Source organism: Scophthalmus maximus, chromosome 18 (genome assembly GCF_022379125.1).
Source record: "Scophthalmus maximus strain ysfricsl-2021 chromosome 18, ASM2237912v1, whole genome shotgun sequence".
NCBI lineage: Eukaryota > Metazoa > Chordata > Actinopteri > Pleuronectiformes > Scophthalmidae > Scophthalmus > Scophthalmus maximus.
The window spans coordinates 11,329,096-11,341,119 of NC_061532.1; the positions used below are offsets into that span (position 1 = coordinate 11,329,096).

At 42.4% G+C, this 12,024-nt stretch overlaps 1 protein-coding gene across 2 annotated transcripts; it reads left to right on the forward strand.

The window, feature by feature from the left end:
• Positions 1-9,816, forward strand: prkg3 (protein kinase cGMP-dependent 3). Of its 2 annotated transcripts, none has more exons than XM_035618353.2 (22): positions 1-344; positions 2,248-2,337; positions 2,648-2,710; positions 2,976-3,102; positions 3,299-3,465; positions 3,582-3,695; positions 4,127-4,232; positions 4,393-4,456; positions 4,798-4,875; positions 4,978-5,066; positions 5,430-5,495; positions 5,687-5,734; positions 5,832-5,873; positions 5,992-6,103; positions 6,280-6,416; positions 6,530-6,619; positions 7,011-7,152; positions 7,320-7,483; positions 7,840-7,956; positions 8,242-8,304; positions 8,481-8,556; positions 8,842-9,816. In XM_035618353.2, exons 2-22 carry the CDS (start codon positions 2,250-2,252, stop codon positions 8,926-8,928), a joined length of 2,040 nt encoding a protein of 679 aa, XP_035474246.2. In that variant the 5' UTR covers positions 1-344; positions 2,248-2,249; the 3' UTR covers positions 8,929-9,816. The 2 variants fall into 2 exon arrangements, with proteins under 2 accessions (XP_035474246.2, XP_035474247.2); XM_035618354.2 differs by having other exon boundaries at positions 4-160.
• The last annotated feature ends 2,208 nt before the right edge of the window (positions 9,817-12,024 follow it).

Below are 12,024 nucleotides of genomic sequence, written 5' to 3' on the forward strand. Positions count from 1 at the left end.
GCTGGGACTGGCAGTTGGAGAAAGAGGACGAAAAATTGAGAGTGAGAGGGCAAAAAAAAGAAAGAAGAAATCACTGCAAGAGCTGACATGGCGGTGTTAAGCTGAGAAAGTGTGCAGAGGAGGTAATGCTGGAGACGTGTAGCGGGCAGCGTCTGCTCAGGTGAGCCCGGTCTGAAGTCAATCTGGGGGTCAAGCAGGTCGCAGGAAGTGCTAACAGAGCGAATACTTCTGTACACCTGAAAGAGGATCTTGAATGTAAAAAAATTTGGGGGCTTCTATAATCCATGCCGCTTTGTAGACTGGGCAGAGACTCCTCATCTCTCTTGATCACACACAGACTACAGGTGAGTGCACTCTGACTTACATTTTTGAGTATTGGATCATGTCAAGCCTTTGTTGTTTTTGGCACTTTGACAGTTTTAATGTTGAGCCTGTGCTACAGATCAGCTTTAAACACTCTCAAAGAGTCAATCTCACCTTTTTTCCCCTCTTATTATTAATATTTTAATTACTATTGTTGCAACCACATCCCTTAAATAAAAAAGACGAGGTTCTGCCTGGGCTGAAAACACACCACCAGAGTAGACACTTCTCTCTAGGTGTCTGTTACAGAGCAACTTATGAGAATTCAGCTGTAGTTATACTCAGCCATGAATTAGTAATGAGGCAGTATGGAGTGTAATGTATGCAGACTGTATCTGCTCCGTGGAGCATCATGTTCCTGCGGAGGAGCTTAAAAACAAACCCAAATACCAATCCCCCCCCAGCCCTCGTCTCTTTTTTGTTGTCTGTTAATTTTCCACACATGTACTAGATGATTCTCTGCTACGTCTGTTGTGGACTTCCAGACATCTATTTTTGGTCATAAAAATGTATTTGATGTGGCTGAAATATTTGACATGTCTCAGTCTTTTGCAGCTATTGCATCACATTTAAAAAAAATAAATAAAGGGGCTAATACACACCAAACAGTTTGCAGCTATAAAAGTATAAGGAAAACACTTTTTCTTTCTTCCCCCCCAGGCCAAAAGGGTCAGGGCTAAACTAAGAGTGCTTTAAATGTTGACCAGCAGGAACTAAAGGTTATCATTTCTCTGTGCCCAATTTGTTGCTGCAAGTACCTAGAAAGTGGTTGAACAGTGTTTGTGCACTGCTCCGTCCAGAGGCACATATGACTTCTAAATATGGTTCAACCCGCGTTGACATTATGTGTTCCTGTAAAACTTTAATGAGCGTTAATCTTCGTGTGTCCCACGACACAGACCATGGTTTTATGCACTGGACTTCATCATGACATCGTTGCCTCGTTTGATAGCGAGTCGAAGGTGTAATGGAAAATAGAAGACAGACCTGCATCAGGAGAAACAATCTTTTCTTAGAGCGTAACAAGAGCAGTGCTGTGTATGCCCATCACAGTTTGTTGCTCTGTGACTTTATGATTCACTTTAACATCACGTCTAATCTCAGAGCCGTTCAATGTTCAGGGTGAGGCAGCGGGTAACTGGGGGTCACGTGACGAGCACAGTGACCGTCTGCAAACAACTCGTCCACCATTGACTTTACTGGAGTAGGTGTGTGTGTGTTTAGTAAATTAGCCTGATTAACCAACCAGAGGTCCTGCTGATTGGGATGTTCTCCCTGTCAACAGAGGCATAACCATCTTTCCATTCAGGGCAAAATGAAAATGAAGTCTTGTTATCAGAGTGCCAGGATGAAGAGAGACACTGGTGCTGATTAATCGGTGTCAATTCATTTGTTGGCATGTGCACGCACACACATTTGTGTGTCTGGCTGCCTCCAATCTCACAATTGAGCACTAAATTATACCGCAGAAGTTGTTAATGCCACACGAACGTAAAAGAATTGAGCGCACGTTCTTCACATTAAACAGGGGAACCGTTGATGAGGGGTTTCGTATTATTTTGACAGGCTTCGCCTCGTCACCAGTCATAGATCTTTAGCAAAAAGCTGCGAGGGTGTGACAGTGTTCAAAAAGCACCCTGTTGACTGTCCATCATTAGTCTGCATTATTCAGCGGGCTTCTTGCTGTGTGCAGGCAGTGCAGCCGACTTCAGTGGCAGGCGAGAGAGGCATCGGCATAGTTAGATTCTGTTTAATTATGACGTGTTGGACATGTTTAAAGTCTCGATGCGTACTGTAAACTTCCCACCTGTCTGGCATGATTGTGCATCATTTACTCAGTTGATTCCTTCCTATGTATCTTTTTTAAATTTTTTCTCACTGTAGCCATGGAGAAGCAACTGGAGGACCTGAAGCAGCAGCTAGAACAGCAATGTCTGATCAACCAGGAGCTGCAGAGGCAAAACAAAGACCTGGGTGAGCACGGACATATCGATGTCGCCTTCAGGAGTAACTCCACACTGGGTCTCGTATGGAGGAAAGGTTCAATCCTTGGAGTCTGTAGTGGAGACAGGAGAAATGTCTGTGAGGAGCTGAGTACTTATGTAATTGCTTTGGCATATAGAATAGCATATAGAGATCTGGCCAGTAAACTCTCAAATATTGGTATCGGCTTCAAAGATGGCAATCTGACAGTACAAGTAGCCTTTTTCATCCATGTCTGCCAAAAAAAGGGAGCTACATCGTAGTGGGGTGTTCTTAGTGACGTTTGCTTTTATCTACACAGAACAACGACTGCAGGAGAAAGAAAAACTTTTGCAGGAACTGCACAGTGAATATCATGACCTGGGTAAGATAGAGCACACACACACATACGCACGCGCACACACACACACACATACGCACGCGCACGCGCGCGCGCACACACACACACACACGCACACACACACACACACACACACACGCACACGCACACACACACACACACACGCACACACAGACACACACACACGTGTATAATAAAGGGGAACTTTGACCTTACATTTTGCTGCAGACATTGCAGCCATTTGCAGTATTCAACCCTCCATTAGAGCCACTCTGTTTGTCCGCTGCAGAGTTCCCCTCCGACAGCAGCAATGACATTGAACCGCAGGTCAGGAAGAGCCGTGCGGCCGTCATCGCGTCCGAACCAATCCACGAGACACTGGAGATTACACGCACCGGGGTCAAGAAAACTGACAGGTTGGTAATCAGAACTGCCAATAAGAGAATATCCCGTTTTCAATAAGATGGGGCAGGATTTTTGTTCTGCCAAATCAACTGTAATTGCCCTTGCAGCACACGTCAAACCCGTATACAATATGTGACATGTTAGTATTGTACATGGGAGCTGCCATGACCTTAGATCAGCCTGACCTCTCTCACCTTCCATCACCAGCGAGACGGGGCTCCTCGTCAAAGCCATCCAGAGGAACGACTTCCTGAGCCGCCTGGACGACGAGCAAACAGCCATGATGGTGGACCTCTTGGTGGTATCTAACTTCAAACCGGGGCAAGAAGTGATCAAAGAGGGCTCTGAGGGTGACAGCATGTACATAGTGGCAGGTGGGGGAAAAAAACTGTCAAACTGAATCGACACCATGGATGATATGTATAACATATATCAAAATATTTTGAAGAGCCTACGAGCAACAGTCTCTGCACCTCCTCCCTCCTTGTAGCTGGGGAGCTCCTCGTCACCCAGGCAGGCCAGGACCTCCGAACTCTAACCAGCGGCGATGTGTTCGGGGAGCTGGCCATCCTGTACAACTGCAAGCGGACAGCGACGGTCAAAGGTCAGCAGCTGTAATGGTTGTGCTGTATATGCACATACTTACCCTCAAAAATAAGGATCAGCTGCAGGGTTATTGTAAACATGTCCGGGGAAATTGCCGACGCGACCCTCAACGACCTTCATCACCTGCACAAGGTCAGGGTTTTAACGAATCAATCCTGGATGATTGCAGCCTCTCCCTGTTTCTGCCTTCTGGCCACGGAAACAATCTGCCAAGACGCAGAGCTAACAGGTTTTTAAAAAAACCATCAATCCCGGCTGCCATCTGCCTTCTAAATGTCTTCTCATTGGGATTTTATTTGTATTTGTTGACGTATTTATTGTCATTGTTCGGTTTGACCATATGTGGTTGCAGCTGCTGCCTCCAAAAATGAATTGTCCCTCGGGGATAACAGAGCTGCCTTGACACTTGAACTTGAACTTCTGTTGCAGCGAAGACCGTGGTGCGTCTGTGGTGCATGGAGCGACAGACGTACAGGACCATCATAACCAACAAGTCCAAGAAGAAACGGGAGCAGCTCATGGGCTTCCTGAAGACGTGAGTTTACTGTAAAGACTATTGCAGCCAATCTTTTAAGAACTATTATCCCAAAATGTTATAGTTCGATGGTTATCGTCTTTGAGTTTTGCCTTTTTTTCTTGGCCTAATGGACAATGTCACTTCTTTTTCTAGTTATGTGTTGTACTTGCTGTTGCAGATCTCGTACTCTGAAGGACCTGAACGACCTCCAGTTGTCCAAGATCATCGACTCAATGGAGGAGGTGTGTACTAAGATGCTGCTTTGTGAAATAAGATGTTACCCGTAATAATTTTCTTGTGGGAGGACAATAAAAAAAAGAAAAGTTTTTGCGATGTAAACCTGCCTCTGAGGAAGTTAAACTCATTGGATGAACTCAAACATAGTTGCTTGTAACGCCCATCACCAGAAGGCTTTTTCTCAGTGAACAAAATGTTAATATTTTAAATGTAGGTAACCAGAATGAAAGGCATTTTCCATGCTTTTGTGACTTAAATTTATTGCAAATTAAAGACTTTATAATATAACGTTGGTTACATGTCTGGAAGTGACTCCTAAAGTCTGTTTGTGTGTCGTCTTTCTCAGGTGAAGTACCAGGACAAAGACGTCATAGTTCGAGAAGGAGCTGAAGGAGACACATTCTACATCATCCTAAAAGGAGAGGTAATATCCACAAAGTCATATTTAACCGTGCTGTTCTACCAGCGTGTGTGTGTGTGTATTTACTGTATCTGGCCTCCCTCTCATGTATGTATCCCCCTTCAGGTCCTGGTGACTAAGAACGTGAACGGGCATCAGAAGCACATTCGCAGGATGGGGAAAGGAGAGCATTTCGGGGAGCAGGCACTCATACGGTAACCATGGCAACACAACACATGCCTGAGATTTGTTGAGAGCCTCGTGCAACATCCTATGCTCTGTGCTCTCTCTCTCTTTGGCTGCTGCCACATTTAAAGGTTGTGGTTGGAAAACCTACCGACCAGGTTCTCATTGTGAACATACGTACATGACACCTACATGATATTTGCATAACATACACGACAATTTAATTGCCCTGCTACATTAAGCAAATCGTGTCTAGACTCCAGCTTGTAATCTGGAGAAGAATAATAGACAAGCTGTTTCGACTATGTAAATGTAATACTGGCTTGTTGAAAAAGGAAGATTTTTCAGATGCAGACTTTGCATGAATGTCATAAATATTTTCCTTTTTGCAGGGAAGTTTTGAGAACGGCCACCTGCACTGCTGACGGCCCTGTTACGTGCTTCTCCATTGACAAGGAGTGAGTGTGACTTTCACTGACTGACATGACATTTTGAGTGTAAACGAGGGTGATGATACCCCTGTTCAGTCAGGCTCTGCTGTGGTGACTAGTTGTTCCTGTAGTTAAAGATTATCGAAGGAATTCCTCCAGTGTATTTGTTCTCTGTCGCCCTGTGTTTTGTTTTTCATGTTGTGCGTTTCTCACTACAGGGTATTTGAAGAGACAATTCCCATAGAGCACCTGGAGCTGTTTGACGAGTGCGTACCACAAATCATGTCTCTACTCATTACATGCAGCCTTCTATAAGAATTATATATACATATGTACTGACTCTCCCTTGGTTTTCACTCCCAGCTCCAAAGTGCTGCAGGAGGTACAGGTTCCAGAAACGACAAGGTGAGTGGTTGTGGAGGATGAAAAAACTTAGCGGCGGGGGTGCAGGAGAAAGGATGTAACACAATCAGAGGAATCACACGAATGAGTTCATCAGCTAAAAGGCCCGTGTCTTCCTCAGTCCCGCCTCCACTCTGAGGTTTAAGGATCTGGTTCCTGTGCTGTACCAGGAGGGCCGTTTCCAAGGAGATCCTGTCACGCTTGGAGTCGGAGGGTTTGGGCGAGTTGAGCTGGTGCGTGCTGTGGGGCTTTTAACAAAGTGTGAAATGCATCACTTATCTGATCCATAACCATACTCGGGTTGTTGTCATATGAACATAAATTTCAAAAAGGAGAAAATCTCACATTTTCTTCTGGTTCTTCCTCTCTCCTACTAGATAATTTACATACAATGTTTTTTTCTTCTAAGATGACTACAGTGATCCATGGGAAATATTACGCCATGAAGCGAGTCAGCAAGAAGCACATTGTCGCCAAGAGACAGGAGGAGCACATGCTGTTTGAGAAGAAGATCCTCAAAGCCATCCAGTGTGAATTCATCGTCAGGTATCTGGGACTGAAGACACAAATCAATTATGAACAGAAAACGTTAAAAAATATTTTAAAAAAATGTTGGTTAATTTCTCCTGCTTTTCTATTCTCTCTCTCTCTCTCTATAGACTTAATGCAGCTTTCAAAGACACCCGATACATCTACATGGTCATGGAGTTCTGTAGTGGTGGGGAGATCTGGACCAAACTCAAAGAAGTGTGAGAAAACAGAAAAGTCACAATGAAATGACTTTTTTATTTTAAAGCAGAATGTTCAACCGACTGTTACACAAGGTAGATTTGTTCCTCATTGTACAAGATAGGATATTATGAAAGACAGGCTGTTTTAACTTAATGGTTTTATTGGTAGGAATTTGAATGTATTGCCTTTGGGGCAAATTGACACCAGCACTTAAATTTGTGAAATTGCAAATTGAAAAACAGTCACCATCTGTGCTGATGCAATATATACAGTCGTGGCAACAATAAAAAATAAAGCTTCAATTCCCGCGAGCAGCTTGTGCCCAGACTAATGAAAATAACAGCAATAAAAGGTGAAAGGATGCAATACTGTACATCTATTTGAAAGCAAATGTGTCTGTGATTTCAGAGGGCGTTTTGATGAGCCCGTCACTGTCTTCTGCACTGCCTGTGTGGTGGAGGCGTACGCCTACCTCCACAAGAAGAGCATCATGTACAGAGACCTGAAGCCTGAGAACCTGATGCTGGATGTCCGGGGCTACGTCAAACTAGTGAGTGCATAGAAGCTGTAGGTACAGGTTAAAATATCTGAGTTGGTGCACGCGAATGTGAAAAATACGAGTTCTTTCTGTGCTTGCCATTGATGTCAGTAGGGCTCTAAAGATAGAGGCTTTCTATGATCTGCATATGAAATTTATATGCGTGTGGGTGTGTGCAGGTGGACTTTGGCTTCGCTAAGGAGTTGGTGCGCGGCGAGAAAACCTACTCATTTGTCGGTACTCCGGAGTACATGGCCCCAGAGATCATCAAGAACCAGGGACATGACTTTGCAGTCGACTTCTGGTCCCTTGGTGTCCTGATCTTTGAACTGCTGGTGGGAAGGTAATACTAATACTAAAGTATTATCATAATTATATTTTATGGCTCATATCTCAAAAACTTATATTAATGTACAACCAAAGCTTTAATTTATTTCTTATCTATCCACCAAAAAAACCCAGTAAAGTAACAAATGTGGCCGTGAGATTAAGTCCAGATTGAGACAAATCTTAATGTCAACCAGTAGATGGCAGCAGGGAAGCACAGCAGACATTTACAATGTTGAAATATTTATTTTCATAATCTAGTGTCTATGGTTACATGTTCAGGTTACCCACAAGCATATTACATGAAGGATTTCTGAGACATTTTTTCATGTCATATAACAACAAATATTTTCCCTTTTTCCTACTTGTCAGTCCTCCCTTTTCAAGTTCAGAGCCCCAGAAGATTTATGCTAAAATATTGGACGGGGTGCTCAAGTACCCACCGTACCTGAGTGAGGCAGCCAAGTCCATTATCAGTAAGCTGTGCAGGTGAGAAGAATGTCACCTGTACACTGTTTCACGATGAACTCTTTATACAGTGATAATGCTGCAGTATGCATTAACTCAATGTGTCACCTGAATAACCTTCTCATGAAATAGAATTGGATTGTTTAACGTGTATGTGAAACATTACATATAGGTTAAGGCTTTTCAACCAGTTATTCCAGAGTGTGTCAATCAATGTATTGTATGACAACACACATTCAAATTGTTATGGCTTCTGAATACAAATGTCTGAAAGAGTGAAATGTAATGTACGAATGACGTTTGCAGACCTCGGCCGGGTCAGCGGTTAGGAAACACCAAGAACGGTATCAAAGATGTCCGGCATCACAGGTAACCATGGCAACACTTTTGTAAAAAGTGTTAAAATGTTAAGTAACTTAATAAAAGTGTTGACCTTTTTCCTTTGCAGTTTATGCTCGTCCAGTGAACGTTTCAATTTCGTTTGAATCATTTCAGTCCTTTCTCACTATATTTGACGTGTAATCTGCTTCCTCTTCTCCACCCAGGTGGTTCAGCAGTATGAACTGGCACAAACTGCGGGTGGGTCAACTCGACGCCCCCACAATCCGGCTCATACGCAAGGCAAGTCAAACCAACAGCTGAGTGATTCACTTTTTGTGCGATTTAAGACAAACAGAGGCAAAGGATGGGGCTACTTCACCTTCAGAAAGGACTTTCAAAGCCTAAAGTCATTTTAAATATTCAGTGTTTTTCTTTAAAATTGATTTGCAATACAATACAACAATCAGTAATTTTTTGGAAACATTATTTCATAAGAGGAATTTAATAGCCAGTGTGCTTCGTCATGATTGAGTGGATCTGGTGACGTATTTCTCAATGAAATATCACTTTTTTTTTCCACCTCAGGGACCCTGCTACATCAACTTTGATCGTTTCCCTCTGGACCAGACCAAGGCAGAGGAGGAGTTCTCTGGCTGGGACCGTGACTTCTGATTCACACTAATGAGTTTAAAGGGATCAACGGTCATACGATGGTAAAAGGATTTCCATGCTGAATAAGCATAAACCACGTCGTAATAATTTCATTATATGGAACCGTAGGGAATCACCAATTCCCAAAGAATATTTATAATAGCTCCGTTGTTTGTGTACAGTCGCTGATCTCTAGGCAGTGGGGCTAAAGGCCAAAATGTATGGATCTGTTGGGGAAGGTGTAAGGACATTGTGTTTCCAAATTTAGTGCAGGGAGATTTGGGAGTGCAAAACACAATAGCAAATACGAAAACAGCAAATTAAAAACCAACCATCGACAAAACGCAATGGCGAAATTAGAAGAACAACGAACTGGCAAATAATTTGTCATTGTATTTTTTGATTTGCTACTGTCTTATTTGCAGTTCTGCTTTGCACTTCAGGGCCACCGTAGTTACCTGATAAACAAGTGTTAATAGCATCATCCATATAACTCTCCTCCAAGTACTTGGCTCAGAATAAAGTCTTTTGAGTCTTTTGGTACGATGTGTACCAATGGACAGCTCTTACCAAACCTGAAAATTCCACTAAAATATTTGATGCCACCATATCTGCCATGTGTATTGTACTTTAGGGTTTTATGGTTCTTTTGAATACACACTGTATGTTATTTTTACAGATAACTTACCTGCTCATAGAAAAACTGTTAAAAGCTTTGGTATTGTTAAAGTTGTTGTTTTTATTATTATTATAAACTGTTTTTCTTGAGTTTTTCCCTTTGTTCTCGGAAGATCTGACCCCCCTTTGTGTGCAGGTTATTTTCATGCAGCTTGAAGTAATTTTTAAAAAGATCAGAGAACATTTAGATGAAAAAAATTCAGTAAATTAAAGTGCTGTTATTGGCTTGTGTTTGTTTTGTCTGTATTACAATCAAGTGGCAATTCCCGGGTTTCACGTTGTGATTGCCGCCATTCTGTATTTTTTTTAACTGGACGTAGAATCTATTTTTTACTTATAATGAGACTGCAATTTACTAAATGAACATCATGCTGTATTGAAAAAAGACTTGAAAATAGCAAGTGAGACCATAAACTTCTCAGGAAAATGTTTACTGACGTTATTAATCAAGTGAAAAGTGAGGTCATTTTCTCATTGACTGTAGCAACTGACTTCTTTTTGCAACCAGGGAGTCGCCCTCTGCTGGTGATTCCAGAGAACACAGCCTTCAGGCACTTTCGCTTGGGCTTCATTTTCTGGCCACGGTCACGACTACTCAATTTTGATATACAGTCTGTGATTACAATCAAACCCCGAGTGTGAAAAATGTTTTTTGCTGCTCTGGCCAAATCACACACGTAATGTACAGCCCACAGAAAGCGATAAAAGTATTCAGAGATTAGATGACATGGTGAAGAAAACATAAGAGGAAATATTGTGCTTATAAAAGATGTTATCAGAGAGGAAACTGGTTTGGGACAGTGTGAGGGATTTACAGGTTTAATCTGATGTATTTGACATTGGCTGCAGCTGATTGTGAAGCTCTGGAGGGTGCAGAGCTTTTCTGTCACAGCAGGTTTTTAAATGCGGGAGGAAGGAGTGATCCTCTTCCTTCCTGTTTGATGTCTCTGTTTGACATTTTCCACATCAGGAAAAAAGAAAAACCTCACATGAACGCAATCATATCTTCCATAGGGGGAAAGATACGCTACCAGATGTTTCCCTCCTGCAGAAAAATACACGGCACCATGAAAGTCAGTAATTTAGTGCAGTGACCCAGAGGATGCACAGTATAGTACAAAATGGTCTCTCAAAAACAGTGAACTGTGGCTTCCTGCTCTGCTGTGTGTAGGATGAGGAATTCAGTTTGGACAACCTTATTTTACCTGCAGTGCCTATGACGTCAAAGAACAGGGTGCTACTTTGATTTTTTTCTTTTGTCAACAAACCCCATGAAAACATTCCCCCCAAAAAATCTAAATCAGTATCAATCCAAACCTGACGCACGAACTGGGCAAACTGCGCCCCAGTCTCACAGGGACAAAGGCTCCAGGTTTTCGAGACAATTATGTAACTGACAATATGTGATGGTAAAATGTAATGTAAGTTAGAGCACAGGCACAGTTTTGTCTATGTAACTCAGTACACATTACATGTCTGAATTCACAACGTGGGACAACTCCACAACCAAAGTGGCACATCACATCTTACATCATATCACTCCGCCAGTCTTAATCATCACTTACTCTACATGCATGTCAGGTGTTCCACATCATATAGTTCCAGATCTAAATCAAGGAGCAGAATGCCAAAAGTATACTGTTTATTTTTCTGAGCTGTACTTGTACTCGAAAGTGAAAAATGAAAAGGCTTCACTTTACATGTAATAATCTAGAATATATAAAAGTTTCACTTTGTGAATAAAAAAAAAGTCTCAAGATATTCGTATTTCGAGATGCACCTGTAAAGACCATTCATGAAATTATGTAATTTCTCAAGCATAAAACTGAGAAAAATATTGTGCTTACATGCCGCAATTCGCCTGATTAATATTTAATACACAACAAGGAGGTGATGGTCATAAGAGGGACCACGGCACATTTTTGCCAATTGGCCCATGCATTATTCATACAGCAGCATTTCTCATTTACTTTTGGACCACCACTCATACTGGAAAGCACAATAACCGATGAAATAGTAATTCATCACTATGACCTCCTACCTCAGCCCCGGTTGCCACATAATATAATATGTTCAATTGTAGGTAATGTTGTGCGAGATATATATATATATATATATATATATATTAGCTGTTATCACTTTCGTTCGAGCGACAGACAGTTTAAGTGTTCTGTAGTGCTCGATCCTGACTTCTCTCTGTGACCATCTTTCTGAAGACATCCGCTGAGCCCAGTGTGCTGTGAGGACTGACCTGGCGGAGCGGATCCTCATTTGTGTCACAGCAGTTCTCCTCCTGTCTCTTCTCTTGCCTGTGTCGTCTCTGGACGTTCTTCCTGGTTGGGGTTTTCTCTGGTGTGGATTAATTACTGCTTGTACCTGTGCTACTTCAGCTCCTGCGTTTGCCCGCTGCTCTGCCTCGTCCACTTGTGTTCGAGGGGG

Bases quoted from the DNA above. Each gene is read 5' to 3' on its own strand.
- prkg3 (XM_035618353.2), top strand. From the start codon at position 2,250: ATGGAGAAGCAACTGGAGGACCTGAAGCAGCAGCTAGAACAGCAATGT. The intron at 3,466-3,581 runs GTGGGGGAAAAA...CCCTCCTTGTAG, and splicing joins CAGCATGTACATAGTGGCAG to CTGGGGAGCTCCTCGTCACC. The intron at 7,484-7,839 runs GTAATACTAATA...CCTACTTGTCAG, and splicing joins TTTGAACTGCTGGTGGGAAG to TCCTCCCTTTTCAAGTTCAG.